The sequence below is a fragment of the Enhydra lutris genome, unplaced genomic scaffold, assembly GCF_002288905.1.
Source record: "Enhydra lutris kenyoni isolate GAN:26980312 unplaced genomic scaffold, ASM228890v2 scaffoldscaffold60, whole genome shotgun sequence".
In the NCBI taxonomy this organism is placed as follows: domain Eukaryota; kingdom Metazoa; phylum Chordata; class Mammalia; order Carnivora; family Mustelidae; genus Enhydra; species Enhydra lutris.
The window spans coordinates 286,987-306,620 of NW_019154144.1; the positions used below are offsets into that span (position 1 = coordinate 286,987).

At 42.2% G+C, this 19,634-nt stretch overlaps 1 protein-coding gene across 1 annotated transcript in view; it reads left to right on the plus strand.

Moving 5' to 3' along the window:
- The window catches only part of LOC111158550, a 43,723-nt gene that overhangs the window by 12,743 nt on the left and 11,346 nt on the right, over positions 1 to 19,634 (plus strand). Inside the window, exon 2 of the mRNA XM_022520647.1 lies at positions 16,151 to 16,225. Coding sequence (XP_022376355.1) covers positions 16,151 to 16,225 — 75 coding nt within the window. The remainder of the gene's footprint in view (positions 1 to 16,150; positions 16,226 to 19,634) is intronic.

Here is a 19,634-nt window from a genome sequence, read left to right on the forward strand (position 1 = left end):
AGAACTTTTATTCTGAAGTGTTTAATATAAAATATAAAATGTAAGCATCAATTACCATTTCAGTCCCTGAAAATGAAGAATAAAGAGTATAATCATCCCGTTCTTTATGTGTCAAAGTAAATGCAATGGATTTATGTTGTGCATCAGATCTTATAATCTCAGTCTTCTGGACTGGGTTATACAAATTTATTCCTGTTCGTTTCTTTATTTACATGGCAAAGATCGTACTTTGTTCTCAAATGGATGGAGAAAACTGGAGTGTCTGATTAGACACCATTCTGCTCAAAATGTCTGTCTTTTGAAGTGTCAGCCTACAGGTGTGTCACCGCCTGCTGCCCAGACTTGCAGCAAGCATGCCAAGGGTTCCCTTCTAGTTTCTTGTTCTAATAAATTGGTCCCCATCTGAGAGCAATGTGCTTCAGAACAAGCCAGGACAGGTGGAAGCCAACTGGGCTTATCCCTAGCCAAAAGCAGACAGCCAAGCAGACACGTAACCGTGACTGTAAAGTAAGATGATTGATTGGCCTAGCCACGTGGGAAAACCAGTTTACTCTTCCTTCAAGGTAGTGTTTTTCCCATTTACAGGGAAGGAAACTGAGGCCCGGAGAAGTAACCAGGCTAAGGGTATGCGGCTAGTATGTGGGTATGACCTAAGACAGCCCGGTTCCTGAGGCCCAGCTGCTCATGTCTGTGATGATGCCTATGTTACCTCCCTTGGGTACATTTGAAAATAACAAAGCTTCATCAGCATATGCTACAAAGAGTTCCATTTCAGAGAAAAACTGTGGACCAGTAATTCGTGTTTATTTCCAAGTTCAGGTGAAAACCTGATGGAAATGAGGCTGCTCTTCATATATCTTTTTTTTTTTTTTAAGATTTTATTTATTTATTTATTTATTTATTTGACACAGAGAGATCACAAGTAGGCAGAGAGGCAGGCAGAGAGGAGGAAGCAGGCTCCCTGGTAAGCAGAGAGCTGATGTGGGGCTCGATCCCAGGACCCTGGGATCATGACCTGAGCCAAAGGCAAAGGCTCTAATCCACTGAGCCACCCAGGCACCCAGCTCTTCATATATCTTAACCATGGGAAAAAATCAATGAGTTAGAGAGTATCTGGTTGGGAAATCAGATACGATTGACTAATACTTGGTTTGTGAAAATATCATTTTCCATATTGTTACATTTCATTGGCATTATCATTTTAACTGTTTAATCCATGTTTTACCAAAGCAGCACTTCACCATCCTGAAAATGTAGAAAACATCTTCACAGATCAAGTGAATTAAGGGTGTGTGTTAACTGAAAGGACTGCGGATGTAGAGTCAGAAAGGTCTGGAGGAGAATCAGGTGTATCCTTTAACAGTGTCCTTGGACAGTCAGCCCTAGTTGCCTAACAAAAAGGGAACAGTAACTTCAAGGGTTCTTCTGAGGGTCACTGAGATAAAGTATTAGGCTATTAATCATTATGCACATGATAGATACTCTTAGATAATATATGTGTGTTTTAGTTAACACACAATTATCAATACTATATAACCATTTTTTTTTAATTTCTTAAAATAATACCTTACATTTGTTTAGTGCTTTATAGTTACAAAGTAATTACGTGTGTGGTTTTATTTGATCCCCATAAGAACTCCGAAAGCACAATGGACATATCTTTATTTTACAGATATGTAACCAAGCTCACAGGATCACTGAGCTAGTAAGTGTCAGGACTAGGACACATCCTTTTTTCCACTCTGTGGTAGCTGCTTTGCCATTTTCTTAGGAAGACTTGAACATGTCCTTGATTCAGATCTAGAAAGGAAGAACTGCATATTTCCTCTCTGAAAGCATCAACAGATGGAGTAGGGAAGGTATAAAGATAGAACAGTTACCTGGAAATTCCATTCAGTCTGGGTCCTTCTGGTAAGAAACCCACTGTAAAGCCTGAGCTATCCAGAATGTTGTTTTTGTGGTGTACACACTCACTGGGAAGTTACCCACCTGCCCCTGTTGCCTGGAGAAGACCTAGTTCAAGAATGAAAGCAATGAACTGTTTGCAAAGCTCAAGAACCCGACCGCTGGCCTTCTTTTTATACATAGGATAGGGGGCTTTTATATAATTTGTTTCTGATTATGGGTTTCACAGGTCCTTGCTGTTTGAGGTAGTTCTCTTCCAACTGGTTCTTTGCTGTCTCCTGTTAGCCCTTTAAAATCTCTCCCAGTTTCACCAGAGGGCTTGGTTAGCTCTGTCGAACAGGCTGATTATTTTGATATCAAGTACATGGTATACAGGAAATTTCCTCTGGCTATACATAGGAAGATGGAATTTCCTTTATGTTATCTGGACCAATGTAATCCTTCCACTTTTCATCAAAACAGAATAATCCAAGGGATAAAAATGAATATTCTGGAAGCTTTTCTTTACGGAATAAAAATGAAAAAAGATACTGAGATTAAAAAAATGTTTTGTGGGGCACCTGGGTGGCTCAGTGGGTTAAAGCCTCTGCCTTCAGCTCAGGTCATGATCCTGGGGTCCTGGGATCGAGCCCCGCATCGGGCTCTCTGCTCAGCAGGGAGCCTGCTTTCCTTCCTCTCTCTCTGCCTGCCTCTGCCTACTTGTGATCTCTGTCTGTCAAATAAATAAATAAAATCTTTAAAAAAAAAAAAATGTTTTGTTTTGCCAAATTCAGATCCTGAAGCGAACTACATGGTCCCTCCCAAGAAACATCAGTACAAAGAAAGCCCTTTATACCGCTCATCTTTTTCATTCCTCACAATGCATGAGCGAGCCAGGCCTTAATCTCATTTGACGGAAGGAAACACACTCAGAAGGGTCATAACGTGCCCTAGAACACCCAGTTGGCTGGTGGAGCTGGCGCCCTCTGTTCCACTCCGTTTTCCAGCATAAAACAGGGGTTTGCATATTAAAAGGTTTTGATCTCTCATGCTTTGAAGTTAATAATTTAGGTAATTTTGTGTAGGTTTTCGTTTTTATGTGATTAAGCAATCATAGTAAATTACTTTAAGAAATATTTGCCAGACACAGTGAGTTCCAGTTGTACCACTCCTGAATCCCGGCAGGACTAAGTTTCCCATAAGGCTTTGCTGGGCGGGGTTCGCTCCCTGCGTGTGTTTCAGAACACGACTCCAGACATGCTGTAGCACTGGGCTGGGGTTAGTGCTGCTCTTTGCAGTGTTGGTCTCTAAAGGCAATGATCCTGGGCGAAAACATCCTAAGTAGAGTCTGTCCCCTTCTAGCTCCTACCAGGATGATGAAGTGCCATCTTCGGTTGGGGAGGCGGGGGAGAGAAATACTGATAATTTTGAGGTAAATTTTCCCCCCAAAAAAGAAAAACATAACTATTTAGTTTTTCATTTTGGTTTCTTTCCTTCCGCATTATAGTAAACAAAACCTGTAATTATCTGAATTTGAGGCCTCTCTGGAACTAATACGGAATTTTAGTACATGGCCCCACTTCTCTCAAGTGAATGCTAAGGGAGAATTGTGAATTTGGGGCTTTGATACTTCAAGTGAGATGCGGAATTAGGTTCTGAGCCTTTGTATTGAAAACACAGTGCCCTTTTCTGTAAGCATGAGAGTACATCAAGACATTGGGATTGGGCCAAAGTATGCTGTTTGGATAATCAGAGAGATCTGTCTCTCTCTCAGAATTTTCCCCTGCAGCCTCAATGGGATACCCATTCGGTGTATAGCTCAGTCCTAAACTTCACTAGCATGACTCCAGCCAGTGAGCCGTCAGCCGCTGCTCCATCCCCCAGGATGGCTTGCATGCCAGGAATACACACACGGACTCTAGTAGGTGCAGCTCCTTAAAAGCATAGCAGTAATAATGGGACAGGACCACGTTTACAACACTGATTTGTAAAACGCGTAGTGAAACATCTGTTCCAGAACATGCTTTCCTAGTTCCTGTCTTGGTTAAGGTCATCACAAGCAAGTACTTTGTAGGTCTGAATAATGAAACGCTCCTCCAATAGTTGGCTGGGTCTTGAGGGTGTTGTCGCTAGCTGGTATCACTCTGAACGGAGCCTTTCCTGAGGCTGTTGATCTCTTGTCTGTATGGCACCATACGGACCTAAAGCTTGGGCGAGCCAGCAGTGGCATTTTTTCTGCTTTGGGCCTTTCTCCTGTAGCTCCTAGCCCTCCCGTGCTGGTGGGCTCCTCCCCTTTGGGTACCTCCACAGCCTTTCCGGTGCCCTCTCCAGGGTTGCTTATCTCACCATCATCTCACCATCTGTAGGGATGTGTTTGGGGGTGGGAGGTGGCGGAGCTCAGCACCTTCTCCCAGCTACAGGGGAAGCCACTCCGGGGGCTTTAGGAGGAAGTGTAAAACCTTACTTGCATAGTTCTGCGGTTTGGGCTGGCTTGTTTGGGGAGCCATCTGAGTACTTAGAACTTCTTAAAAGATATTCCTCAGAGGGACACTACTGCCAAAGTTAGGTTCATCTGTGTGCCTACCGCTAATTCCATTAACTGCTACATTATAGAAATAATGGAATTTTTTTCCCCAATGCACTTGGGTGTACAATAACCAAGAATTTTTTAAATTGGAAAATGGGATTAGAATTTGCCCTGTTTTACTTAAACTCAGTGTTCTATAAATTAGCACCTGAAAGACAACTTGAAATTTGAAACACTGGAGGGTTTGTGAAGAGTCTAGAACATACTGATCGGTTTCAAGAATTTATTTTTACATGGTAGATTCATGTACTTAGTTACTGATGTAGAAAATATCAGTGTCGGTGTGTATATGTACTTTTTTTCCTCCCAGAAACTCTGTGTGCCAGTTTTGAAGGGGAAACTACTATATCTCTCAAAGTACTCTTTGATACCTAGTGTGAAAGATAAGGGAACACGGCGGTCAAGAGGAGGCCCAGGGCCCGCAGTGTGCAGGCATGAGGGAAGCACACTGCTCTGGGCTCCTTGCTCTGCCACAGGTTCTTCATGGAATCTTGGCCCTTTAGGCTGGACTCTGCCTTGCAGCGCGAGGCCCCAGGGCGAGAGACACACTAAGCCAGTGTCCGTGCTCATGAAGTGCAGGCTTTCTCCTCCTCTCAACTCATTGTGCATTGCTGCATTTCTAAGAACTAGAGGTATCAATAGGTTTTCTTTCCGTTTAATTCCTAAAAATTGCTTAATTCCATGGATGACAGGTAAATTTTTTATCTTGCTGTGCAGTTTCTCAGGTGTGTTTTAAAATGAAAACACTTTTTATCATGAAATGATTAGGAAATCCTACACATTCTGGAACTTTCTGTCTTCATTTTTTTCCATCCCTTGGCTCTTGGCGCTAAGTATAGTTCATGGTCACGTGCTGAATCAGACACTGAGAACCTACAAGGAGGGGGCAGCTGATTTTCCAGCAGATTACCGCAGCCCTGCCTGCATAACTGCAGGAGATAGCTTCAGCGGCCGACCGGACTTTCTGCTGAGGAAGCATTGTCTGGGCCAGTCTGCAGAGAACTGCAGATCACTTGTGTGAAATGGAGCTCCTTTGGATTAAGACAGTGATTTATAGACCACGTTTGTGGGGGGGTGGCTTCTCTGGTATGCAGCGTATTATCGAAGGATGGCGTGCCAACCTCAGCCCTCCCTGAAGAAAGCTGCGCAGGCACACTTCAGAGGCTTTATACTGTAATTTCCTCTTTTGTACAACTGTTGTGGCTTGCTTTCTTTTTGCATTTTGAATGACTATTTGGTGAGAGTTAGAATTTTATGTTATGTTTGGGTTTTTGTAGCTTTCCACCAGGTTTTCCTCTCCTTTACCAAAGTCATGCAGTGGCCGTGTTAGTTTTTCTTTGCTCTCATGTTGGCTCCCTTCCATGGCCATCTTTCTAGAACATTTTCTCTTTTGCAGTTTTCTTTTCATCAGTTTTGTTCTTCAAAGCATCCATTCTCTTAAGGAGATAACAAAATGCTATCATTGATTAAAAGAGTTCAGTAATAATTTTGACCTTAGATTCTTTCAATTTATTTCTCCCTACTAATATTTCAGTGTGCGTAGAGTTTTTAACTTAACATTTGCCCTACCAAAAAGATATGCTGCTGTTCCTGCAATGGTAGAATTCATGGGCTTTTCTAGTTAGAGTTCACTGTTTTCTAAGTTCATCCTCCACTATCCCCACCCCACCCACGTCTACAAAGTTTTTTTAGTAAGAGATCTCATTTTTCTCTATAACATAAAATTTACCATGGCACATATAATTAGGTCTTATGATATAAACTGAAATGAATCCCTGTATTTTCTGCAGGTGGCTCCTTAATCAGGATTTAAGAATAGGGGGAAAAAAAAAACCAAGAAGAAGAAGACTAGGTATATGTAAAAGATACTTAACTACTTTGAAAATGAGGTCATTTCATTTTTTTCTTTTTTTTTTAAGATTTTATTTATTTATCTGACAGAGAGACACAGTGAGAGAGGGAACACAAGCAAGGGAAAGTGGGAAAGGGAGAAGCAGGCCTCCCACCGAGCAGGGAGCCCAACACGGGGCCCGATCCCAGAACCCCGGGACCATGACCCGAGCCGAAGGCAGACACCCAATGACTGAGCCACCCAGGCACCCCGAGGTCATTTCATTTTGAGGCCATTCCTATGGTGAAGCATCTTATTAACCTGAGCGATAAGGCTTTCCTCTAAGAGCTAAACTAGTAAGAATCAGCCCACATATTAACTGTTAACTGAATTGGTCATCTCCCTAGAATAGTAACCCACACTCGGAAGTCACCCTATAATGGAAGCTGTGGAGATTTAAGAATGTCAAAGTCGAGGTAGAAGGTCTGGAGTGTTAACCTTCACTACAACAGTTCTTGTCAACTGAATACAAATCAATAACAGTAAAATATTACAACCTTCCCTTAAATGCCTCTCTCTCGAGCTCCTTGAGGGTTGGGAGCATCCCTTCTAATAGCGTAGTGTAAGAGTTAGCTAGTTAACGAAGATCCTGGGCCCCAGAGTTCATTTCCCAGGCCCATCACTTACTGGCTCTTGGGGCTCTTTTACTTACTTTCTCCTGGCCTCTTTCTCAGTAAACTAGCTGTTACACAGAGACTCTGTGAGGATTGAGTGTAAGAGATGGTATGTAGTTACTGCTGCCACTATTACATTTCATCGTAACCCCAGAGGTGCATATTACGTGCTTATTATATCAATATTCAAAGGAGATTTCCTTGAACCTGGGCAGGAAGGTAGCCCCATATATCACAAACACACAGAGGTCGCTCTGTCACTAGGTATCTGGCACTCAGTGCCATTCATAACCCAGGAAGCACACACCTCGCGTTTTGACCTGGACGCTTGAATGGAAATTGGTGGGTTGCGCCACTGTTGACTCTGAGGCAAATACGACTTTGGCGTACAGGAAATATCTGGGCTGCAGAAGGGGTTAGAAGAGAAAAGACACATTAGCTTGTTGAATGTCCCCAGCATGGATGCAATACACTGTACCGTAAGAAGATGTTTCCCAGCAGTGCTGTGCTTCCGTTTCCCTGCTTGTCACGGCTCTGCAGGTTCCCGTGATTTAGTGCAGTGTTAGGAAGGCTTCTACGTGGAGGCTGAATGACATTTGCAATGTTAAACCATATGACTTGTATATGCAAATATGTAGGTTTATATAGAGCGTACAAGAAGCTCAATATTGATTCATTAATCATTTTAGTATTTTGCAGGGAAATTTTAAAACATTCAAAACTTGGGTTTTCAATTTTTTACGTTTAAGGTAATTAACCTTTTGGCAAATGTATTAAAATGTTACCCACACTAAATGCAGTTACATACTGTTTTTTAATACTTTAGATTATTAGAACAGAATAGGACACAATTTATGTTCCTGGAACATAATTTATGGGGGCATCTGAGTGGCTCAGTTGCGTGAATGGCTGCCTGCAGCTTAGGTCATGATCTCGGCATCCTAGGATCAATCCCACATCCCCGCTCCCCCGGGGGAGTCTGCTTCTCCCCCTCCCTCTGACTCTCCCTTCCCAGCTCGTGCTCGCTTGCTCTCTCTCCCTCTCTCTTACTTTCTCTCTCTCTCAAATAAATCTTTTAAGAAAGTAATTTATGTAAAAATCTTGATTTTAACTGTATAGTGATTTTACTGAAATCAAGGCAAGAAAATAAATTTTATGGAATAAATACATAATATATGAATGTATATCTTTCAGTGTCTTTCTGTATTTATCCAAATATTACCAACTCGTAAACAGAATTATCAGTGTGTGCAATAAGTTAATACTATCATCTCTGGTATTTTTCTGACTTTCAACCATTTAGAAAAACATAGCTTTTCACAATTATTTATTTATTTGACAGAGACACAGCGAGAAAGGGAACACAAGCAGGGGGAGTGGGAGAGGGAGAAGCAGGCTTCGCGCTGAGCAGGGAGCCGGAGGCAGTGCTCAATCCCAGGGCCCTGGGCTCATGACCTGAGCAGAAGGCAGACGCTTAACGACTGAGCCACCCAGGCACCCCCACATGTTTTTTTTATTTTAATTGTAATGAAGGTATGTTTAAAATGGTAGGAGGAATGAATATATTTATTTAATAGCTTTTAGCTTGTTTTATAACCTGTAAATATTTTGAAATAGGGTCCCTTGGTGGGCCTAAGAGAAAGGAGTGGTAGTAACATCTACTGGTATGGAGCAAACAGGAGATCAGGAGAGTCTTGCAGAGAAGGTACCACGTAATCCAGATGGCTGGTGACAAGCCCACTGACAAGGAAGTGGCTGGCATGCAGAGCGGCTGGGACAGAGTGTGGGGCCTGAGCAAAGCTCCACCGTGTGCATGGTGGCAGCTACAGGGCTGCCATTGGGCCGGGTATCCCAGCCAACATGGGCTCTGGACCCACAAAGCGAAGGCCCAGGAATGTGGTAATCCCACCGGCCACATCTCGCCTGGCAAGGCCTTGGGGAGACAGGCCAGTAAGCCCCCACCACGGTCTCCGTTAACTTGCTCAGACTCCCAACACTGAGTACTTCTATTTCAGAGCAGTTAGCATCTCCGCTAAGAAATGGAGTTTAGAGAACGTGAACAGAGATGAATGAAGTGGGCTTTGCCCATTCACATAATGACGCAAAAGAATATTGGAAGCCAAACAAAGGTCATTTGTCTGTGGTAGCCCACAAAGGGAAAAGTGTTTTCCAAATAGGAAAGCTTGCTGAGATGTTCAAGCAGCCCTAGAGGCTGTCTATCCTGATGGGAAAGATTCCAGCTGTGCCTCATTCTTAGCAGATTCGGCTTCTCAGGTCCGCATCTAGGCTTTTCCACCTCGGCCTGATGCTCCGTGCTTCCCCGGCCGCGGTGCTGGTGAGCTCCTATTCACGTCTGGCTGCCGCCAGAGATGGCTCAAGTTGCCCATGGCCATGGGCTCCTTTCATTGCATTTCTTTGCCCTGCGACACATGGTCTCACTGCTGTGCCTTCCTCATCCTCGTCTTGTCTCTCCCATCTCCCCCAGCATCTCCTCCTTGGCTACACATACAGCACTTTTCCTCTTAAATCCTTGCTTTAAATCCTCACCCGGACCCGTTCATCCTGCAAATCTTAACTGAGGACCAACCATGGGCCAGACATAGGGAAAACTAGAGTGAAAAAGACCAGTCTCCTGACCTCTAGGAGTCTGGTCAAGTAAAAAACACCTATCCTGTGTCTTGTGCTACTTATCAGAATACTTCGATCCAAATATTTCATCCTTATAACAACCTTGTAGGGTTATGATCATCAAAGTAAACAGCAATCCACGTGTTTGATTTTTCCAGCATTGCTTAAAAAACTGCTTCTTATTTTCTGGTAAATGTTGGCGTGAAACCATCAAGTTTCGTTAATCCTGGATTCAGATTCGTGCTCCCCTATTGACCTCTGGTGTTTTATCAGCATAAGTTGTTTTGACAAATGAAGGAACTTTTCTTGTAACTCTCCCTGTTATGTTATAAATAAATCTTAAATATGTTATAAGTAAATATTGAGGCTCCCTCCCCACATTCCCTAGGTAATCCAGTATTTATTTCTGATGTACCCATACCAGTCTTTATTTGATGTACAGCCCCCACTCTAAGCCTCCACAGGGAACACCATCACTCACTGTGCATGTCACGTCACAGAGCATGTGCTTGATGGAGGTTAGCCAAACTTAACATAATCTACAGAATTAACTTCTTGGGCTTCCATCTTTTACCAGAAATAATTCTTTTCATTTCCCAAATGATCTCAGTGCTCCTATTGAGTTTTACCTTCAAAAACCTTCTCCACAATTTGAATGTTCTTACCTTTCTGTACAGCCGATAGGTGAACCCAAACAATTAGATGTTTTCTGAAATTAAGAATGGCCTGAATTTCTTCACCTATTACTGAACAGTACAGAACCCACACTTTGTCGTGTGGTTTCTGCCAGTCCACTCAGCAGCTAGTTAGTGCTGACTGATTATGAGCTGAAGGCAGATGTCCAGCAGGGAGCTGAGGCATCTGGCCCTGTATTTTTTTTTTTTTTTATCAGTGTTCTGTGGTCTGACATCAAATCCTTATTGAAGATCAAGTAAATCATTCCATTTTTTTTTTTCTTCAAAACTTACCACTCCATGGGAAGACACTGAGGTTGCTATTAATAAAGCTGCTTTTAAATTTTGCCTAGTGCCTTGCTATATGTGGACAGCTCAGGCATGAGCTGCTGGCCTTCCTCACTGACCATACGCTGGGCCTGGCGGGGGCCTTCTGGTCAGCAGCAGCTGAGGCCACCGCGCTGGTTTCTGCCCATTTTCCAAGTCTGTGTGCTTGTTACCAGGTTACGCTTTTTGAACACGAGACCCTCATTTGTCTTACATGACTTATTTCAGATGCTTTTCCCATCCGTCATGTGACAGATACTGTACTCTTGGTTGATCAAAGGTAACTTGTTTTTAGTAATTTTTTTCTTTTTTGGAATTATAATTATACCTACAGAAAAGGGCACAAATCCTAAGTGGACAGCCTGATAAATTGTCAGAGTGAACGCACCTATGTCCCCAGCTCCTCAATCACACAGCACAATGTTAACCCCACGGAAGCCGCTTCGGACCCTCTCTGTCCTTCTTTCCCCCTCTGTGTCTTTCTTGAACAACTACTTGATGTTTAGCTTTTCCAATTTTCTTCCTTTAAAGATCTCATTTTCTCCTGTTCTCCATTATTTAATTTGCCAACTCTCAAATCTCTGTTGTTTGATTTCAGTTGCCTTGGTTTTCTCGCTCCCCTTGCTGTAGACCGATGGTGTTCGTTAACTCTCGGTTGATTTATGTGAGTAAAAAGAAACACAGACCCAGATAACTCAAACTAATTGGCTCGACTTTGGATTTTAAGATGATTTTGCACCAGATTTGCCTTCCCACTTGGCTTCTATTTCAGCTGCTATTATCATCCGTTCACATTCCTTAAGCACCTACCAGCTGGCTAATGGAATGAACAGGCAGGCTGAGGAAGCCCCGCAAGGGCAGAAAACTGGGCGGAGACAAGGCACACGTGGGTCGTGGAAAACTTACTGCGTTTGATTCCTGTGCCCAGAAAACAGTCTGCTTAATGAGCTGGCTTTCTTGGACTTCTTGTTTGCATCCAACTGTATATCCTAATATAACAAATTTGTTTTACAAAGAAACCTTTAGGATGTTGAAGAACCTAAGTATAAAAATTACCCAGAACTGAACCGTGTCTCAATAATTGTTTACTTGCACAAGTTCTCTGAATACTTAGCCCTTCTGTATTCTCCTGCTGTTTGCTTTTCCTGTATTTTAATGCAGCTGACACTTGCATTTCATCCTCTTGTTAAATAACTACCTTGTTTCCTGGGGTTGATGTTTCATAATCTTTAAGGATTTAAGCCTCTACGCCAATGTGCAGTAGAAGCTGTCTTTGCTCCTTCCTTACCCAAGAATCATGAGCCAGATTTCCAGGAGAAATAATAGGGGCCATAGTAAGTTCCCCAAAGAATTCCCTGACTTTCCGTTCTTCTCCCCTGAATTTTGAAGATGGTGTTGTTATTGCTGAGCGAGTGCACGATTGCTAGGAATCTTTCTTTTCCTGTTTGCAAGTAAAGCCCTGCAGACAGAGCTCGGGCAGGAGAATTTGGGGTGGGAAGTGGTAGCAAATGCTCAACATTCTTAGGACAAAATAGTGCAGAGTCCTTCCTTCCTCCGCCTCTCCGGTTCTCCCAAGTGAGTGCAGACGCAGCGGCAGCTCTGTTAGGCCTCCCTTCCCCCCCTTTATTTTATTTTTTGCCTTTAATGATTAAGGGGAAACGATTCCTCAGGGCTTGCTGTGCAAATGTTTGTGGAAAAGATCAGAGGACGTGTAGCCTTTAAACATGTGCAGGGGCATTTTGTTTGGCAGATTTTTCTCCCTCCTCCACCCTCTCTCCTTTCCCCTGCCCCCTCCCTCTCCCTGTCCCCTCTCTCCCTCCCTGGTCCCCTCTCCCCTACTCCTCCTCCAGGATCACTAGCAGTGCTGCCTTAGGCAAGTTGGGCAGGGTACCACTATCCTCAACTGTAAACTAGTCGCCATAACTATGTTGTCCTGTTCAGATAGGATGGCACTTTGCCAACAGTAAAGCTCCATGCCAACGTTACTTGGTGTTAAACCAATCACAAATACCAAATTTGGTTACACTCCAGGTGGGGCAGTGGGGTCCCACCTCCCATGCTTGCTAAGGACTGAGCGTGCCCCTCTCTTCTGTCACAAGTGAATTCCTTCTACCTTGTCACCCTTTCTCATACCTATACCTTCTCTTCTATTTGACTGTGGTTATTAAATCGGATCTCTGAAATCATGGCAGAGAAAGCTAATGACAGTGCTGGAGATGGTTTTACATGAAATCAAAACTATATAAACATCAACTTCTGGGGCGCCTGGGCTGGTTGGGCGTTTGCCTTCTGCTGGGGTCATGGTCCCAGGGTCCTGGGATAGAGCCTGTAGGGAGCCTGCTTCTCTCTCTCTCCCCCTGTCACTCCCCCTGCTTGTGCTCTCTCTCTCTCTCTCTCTCTCTGTCAAATTAAAAAAAAAAAAAAAGGGAATCAACATGAAAGTCTTGAAGGTGCCTAGAATATGGGCTTGTGATCTCTGCCAGGTCTTAAACTGAATATTGTTTTCTGCAGATGTGCAGCATTTCAGCTGTCTTATGACACAAATGGGCTTTTGTGGGCTGGTCCAAGAGAGCTAGGGAAACATTTTACCATGGATTTTATGGGAAAATGCATTCTAGTTTATTTGTGACTGACACACAGTTTGTTCATAATTGGGGAGCTGCCCAAAAAGCTTTTTCCCTTAAGATTTTTTCACTTTCTGCCGTCAGGAGAAGAGATCTAAGTATGGGCGGATCTAAGTATGATGGGTCCATGCTTTTATTTAGAAACTACCACACTTACTGATGGGAAGGGGGAGGAGGTGTTTTGGGAATATTTTTACCCTTTGATTTTTTAACTTACATCTGTGAGGGTGAAAAAGGATCTTTGGAACTAGATAGGATGCATTTTTCATGAAATACTGGATGAGACAAGGCCCTCAGATCACATCAAGAGGATATTTTATTATCATTATTATTATTATTATTGTAAAGAGATGGGAGAAAGAATGTGGGGAGGCCAAGGGCAGGCTGCCCCAACATGGGCCACTTGGTGTAAAAATCATTTTGAGTTCATCAAAACCTCACAGATGCCAGGAAAAAACTCCCTGCCTTCCCCTCAACTGCCTAAATTTACTTTGGAAAGAAGAGCCTGTACCAGGCAGAGAGCTGGTAACCAAGACTCCCCTTTACCTACAAAACTGATCTGCATAATAGAGCAACCTTGTTTTTCCAAACTTCTCCTCTTATCTTCTTGCTAAATGCCTTCCTCCCCTTTGTATCCTCAGGTCCTTCCTGTCTCCTTAGCTCATTCATATTGCCTCACTGTCTTTGAAATGTCTTGTCTCTATGGATTCCCCTTATGCACACTATTAAATTTGATTTTCTCCTGTTAATCTGTCTCATGTCAGTTTGATTCTAAGTCCAGCTTGAGGGACCGTGGGGCAGTCCGGGTCTTCCTCCTGGACTGATGATCTGTGGTAAGCAGATGCACTTACCTATTCCTGATACCAGGAAGTTGGGCTGTGAAACACGGTCTGACTGAACATGACCAGGGCGTCAGACAGTGCCTAAGGTGGTCAGTGTTTGGTTCTTTGCTGACATGGTCGGGTGGGCCCTCCAGGATGGAGCAGAGAGAGTCCAGCTGCTGAGTCAGCTGAAAAGACTTTTTTTTTTTTTTTAAGATCTCACTGTTAGTGGGAGTTTATTGAAAAATGTGTAAATTATACAAAAATAGATTTGTTGAAGATCAAGAGGGTGGTGAAATAGTTTGACAGCATACTAATAGAAATTAGAGGTAAATACCAGGAGAAGCAGATTTTTCTTAAGGGTTGAGATTGAATTTTTTTGGTGAGTAGAGAAGGGTGATGCAGAGAACTGCTATATTTTATTATAAGTCTTTAAATAATACTTGCTTTTTTAAGCTATCTGCTTCGATAAAATGAGAATCATTATGAAATATTCATAGAATGTTCACATCATTGGAGGATTATGTAAATTGTATCTGTAGTAGTGCTATAATAGCATAATTAAATGTTTTTATATAGAATCAATGCATAATTACCAGTTCCAAAATTTTGTGATTGGATATATAATTCTGTCTTTGGACTATATTTGTTTCTAACTTCATACCTCTCTTTTCTTTCTTTTTTTTTTAAGATTTTATTTATTTATTTGACAGAGATCACAAGTAGGCAGAGAGGCAGGCAGAGAGGGAGAAAGGGGGAATCAGGCTCCCCGCTGAGCAGAGAGCCCAATGTGGGACTCGATCCCAGGACTCTGGGATCATGATCTGAGCCAAAGGCAGAAGCTTTAACCCACTGAGCCACCCAGACACCCCATACCTCTCTTTTCTTAACTTTAGTACTTATATAGCATAAGTGATAGTAAAGTCAGGAATGGTCATCTTCCTATTCTATTACCCATAGCACCTTGCACGGTACCTTGGACATGGTAAAATCTCAGAATAGGGTTGATAAGTACATTTCCTGGAGTTTTTTTTTTTTTTTTCTTCCAGTATCTTTCTTAAAATGGCACAAATAGCACAGATTAACTCTGGAAAAAATAGAAAATGTAGAAAAGCATTCAGGAAAAAAAAAAAAAAACCTTTAAAATCACACAGAAAATCTTACCATCTTGATAATACCCCTCCAAATGTTTTCCTGTATAATACAAATAAATTTGAAATAAAAATTATCCAGGGCTCTTGGGTGGGTCAGTTGATTGAGCAGTTGAGTGTCAGCCTTTGGCTCAGGTCATGATCTCGGGGTCTTGGGGTGAAGTCCTGCATCAGGCTTCCTGCTCAGCAGGGAGTCAGCTCTCTTTCTCTCTCTCTCTCTCTCAATCTGTCTCAAATAAGTAAATAAAATCTTAAAAAAAAAAATCATCCGGGGCTTCTGGGTGGCTCATTCATTAAACATCTGCCTTCAGCTCAGGTCATGATCCCAGGGTCCTGGGATTGAGCCCCGCATCCGGCTCCCTGCTCAGCAGGGAGCCTGCTTCTTCCTCTCCCACTCCCCCTGTTTGTGTTCCCCCCTCACTGTCTCTCTGTCAAATAAATAAATAAAATCTTTTTTAAAAAAATTACCCAATGCACACTATAAAGTAGATAAAGTAGAATTTCTAGGTCAGCAGGTATGTGGTATTTTGAAGGCTCTTTATCGTGTTGCCAAACTGTCCTCCGGAAATGTTATATCAGCTGCAGTCCCCGTTAACAGAGCAAATAGTATGCACTTCTCTCTCACTAAGGGCCAGAAACATTCTTATTCTTGTTGGGTTCATTATTATTTCTTAGAATAATAATGCATTTGAACATTTTAAATATGGATGTGCTTTGTCATTTTGTCTGATTTTCAGTGTTTTCCCCTTCATATAAAAAGTTTCTTTTTAATGTTATTTATATTTCAAAACTATCAACCATGTGTTTTAACTTTTAAAAATTTCTCCCCAATTTTGAAGTTTTATGCTTCAAAAGCTGGTCATTCTGCTAGGTCATATATGTGGAAAGAACTGATTTTTCAGAATTTGGTGGAGTGACTGCCTCTCAAATCTCTTTTTCTCCCCATCAGGAAAGCAATTGAAGAACTGCTTAAAGAGGCAAAACGTGGGAAAACGAGAGCAGAAACTATGGGACCTATGGGTTGGTAAGTTCTTGAGTAATCTTTCTTAAAACAGTATTAAAGAGAAAGTCTTGGCTGGAGATGTGGATATGTAAGTCTTTAGCAGATGGAGGGAATATAAAACTGTGACTTTGGAGGAAATCACCCAGAGGTGAGCAGGAGAGTGGGAGCCCTGCTGAGGGTCAGCACTGGGGGGGGGGCTCTGAGACCCTGAAGGAGAGGGCAGGGAGTGTGGACAGGAGAGCAGCCCTTACAGCAGCGCTGTCAAGCCTTTGTTCACAGAACCCCAGGAGACAACTGCCCAGAGGCACCAACTGCCCAGAGGCACCATGTGAGAGAGATATCAGTGTCCATTATTTGAGGATCTCTGTTTTAATTATGGTCCTTAGTCAATGGAAATTTCTTTTTAAAATTCGACTTGCAAGTATTTCAAGTTCAGTTGTGTAGAACTAAAGTTTGCCTTTACAGTTTCTACACACACAACAGAGCTCTAAGACTTAAAAGTTTAGAAACAAAGGAGGAATTTAACCTTAAGAATTTAATCTTAAGCATTTTTAAGATTCACTTTAGCCATAACACAGGCATTCAATAAATATGCTGACTTCAGAATCCTCCACCGTAGTAGGTTCTAGAATGTAGAACCTACTACGGTGGAGGATTGTGGGTGATTAGAGTTAGATGTAACTTCAGAATATACCTCGTTCTGTAGACTTGACTCTTAGAACTGTGCATATGGTTTACATAAAATATAAAACAAACTTAAATAAATAGAGGGAAAAGGAAATCCTTAAAAATCAAGCAAAACAAAACAAATAGACCTAAAAAGCCATTTAGTGGATGGCTTAGCCGCACATAAAGGAACTTCTTCGTGTGAGCTGAAATCGGACTCTGTACCCAAAAGAACTAACAAGAAATCCTAAATTGTTTTCAGTCATCATATTGTCAACAATACTGATGTTTTTCTGAAATTATTATATAACAGGATAACACAAAGTAAATGTTTATTTGCTAAAAATACCCTGATCTCCAGTGTCAAAGAGACACAGATATAAAATCAAAGTAAAAACCTATAATCCTAAATTTGAATTGGAAATATCAGTACAAAACCATGCTAGTTTCTCTTAAAAAAAAAAAAAAAGGAAGAAAGAAAGGAAGGAAGGAAAGAAAGAAAAAGGAAAGCTTTTTCCAGCTCTGTTCATGGAAAAGTGCTAGAAATGATGACCGCCCACTTGGTAGCAGTGAGTGCCCCTGGCATCCAGATTGCGATATATAAATACCACTTCTCACTAAAAGAAGACCAAGAACCTTAGAAAAATAACTGATTGCGGATCCGAGGCAGTGCCTGGAGTTCACCAGACAGCAAGTTAGAGGTCACAGTCCCCAGACTGCCCTCGCTTTTTCTTTTCTTTTTTTTTTTTTTAAGATTTTATTTATTTATTTGACAGAGAGATAGAGATCACAAGTAGGCAGAGAGGCAGGCAGAGAAAGAGGGGGAAGCTCCCCGCTGAGCAGAGAGCCTGATGCAGGGCTTGATCCCAGGACTCTGAGACCATGACCTGAGCCAAAGGCAGAGGCTTAACCCACTGAGCCACCCAGGCGCCCCTCTAGCTTCTTACACCAGCTGCAAATTCAGGAAATTCCCCAAAGTACCCTCTGCTTCCGTAAGTCACTGACAAATTCATACAATTCACAGAAAGCTATGATACTGACAGTTACAGTTTATTACAGGGAAAGCACAGATTAAAATCAGCCCCAGTAAAGGCATGAAGGGCATTGTCTGCGAGGGTTCTAAACGTGAAATTCTGTCGTCTCCTCCCCGTGGAGTCAGGATACATTACCCACCCAGCTTATCAGGGAAGCTCACCCAGGCCTTGGTATTCAAAGTTTTTTATTGGGATTCCATTACTTAGGCATAATTGATTAATTGCTCACATGGTTGATCTCAATCTCCAGTTTGACATGGACCACATGACCCAAAGCTCCCACCCTAAATCACATGCTTGGGGTTTTTTTGTGGGGGGGGCAGTGGGGAGGAGGCATGGTCAGCTCTTACCCTAAGACCATCAAGTGGGGCCTGACCCATCTTAAGATCTATCCGGAACAAAGACAGGTCTGTCAGATGTGATATTACCTCTGAGAATTGAGATTACCTCCTAGAGGCCCGACCTCTCTGTGCGTAAGGCCAAACTCTTCCTACACAGGCAGAAAATGTGTTAAAAGGAGCCAGAAACTGATGTCAGAAAGACTCAAGAAACAACCTGAAAGGTCTCCCACTAGATGGGATAATTTGATTGCCAAGAAGAATAAAGTTATCATGAAAACTTAAAATCTATGAAGTCATAATGATAATCTCAACAGAAGCTTAATGGTCCCTTTTGGAGAATGCTATGGAACCAAATCATTATTTATAAAATTGGCAAATAGAAAAGAAGAATAAAACATTTATTCTGTTCCCTGTACAAATTATACCTCAGAGTTACCAAATAATTATTGAAAAAAACTTTGTTGTAGAAGTACATCAGGATGCCTGGGTAGCTTAGTCAGTTAAGCCGCTGCCTTTGGCTCAAGTCATGATCCCAGGGTCCTGGGATCGAGTCCTGCATTGGGCTCCTTGCTCAGAAGGGAGCCTGCTTCTCCCTCCGCCTCTGCCTGCCACTCTGGCTGCTTGTGCGCTCACTCTCTCTCTTTGACAAATAAATAAATAAATAAAATAAAAAAAAAAAAGTGCATCTATTAAATGGACAAGGATTACAGAATAAGAGCATCATTTGAATTCTTAGCCACTCAATAAGAAAACAATCTGATGTAAAAATAGACAAAAGATTTGAAGAAACACTTCACTGAAAATGATGTAGGATTGGCCAATCAGCATATGACGAGATGCTCAAAACATTGGTTACCAGCAAAATGCAAATTAAAACCATAGTTAGTTACCACTGTACCGGCACTAAAATATCTAAAATTTAAAAAGACTGACTACCGAATAAGGCTGAGGACATAAAACAATTAGAACCTTCACACATTGTTGGCAGAAATGAAAATTGTACAGCCATTTTGAAAAATAGCTGGCTGTTTCTTATACATAGAGAGCTCTTCTAACCAATTACCAGGGAATTGAAAACAAGCCCACACAAAAATCTGCACAGTAACATGCATAGCACTTTTATTCATGACAGCTCAAAACTGGAAACAACCCAGATGTCACTAACTGATGACTGGATAAACAAATTGAGGTTCTAACCGTACATTCAGTGCTACTCCTTAACAAAGAGGAATAGAAGTAGACACGGGGACACCCTGCTAAGGGAAAGAAGCCAGACACAAAACCTTACACAGTGTGAGATTTCTACTTACGTGGTGTTCTAGAAAACCCAGAACTGTAGGGACAGAAAGCAGATCCTTGGTTGCCAGGAAATGGGGACAGAAGGAAGGG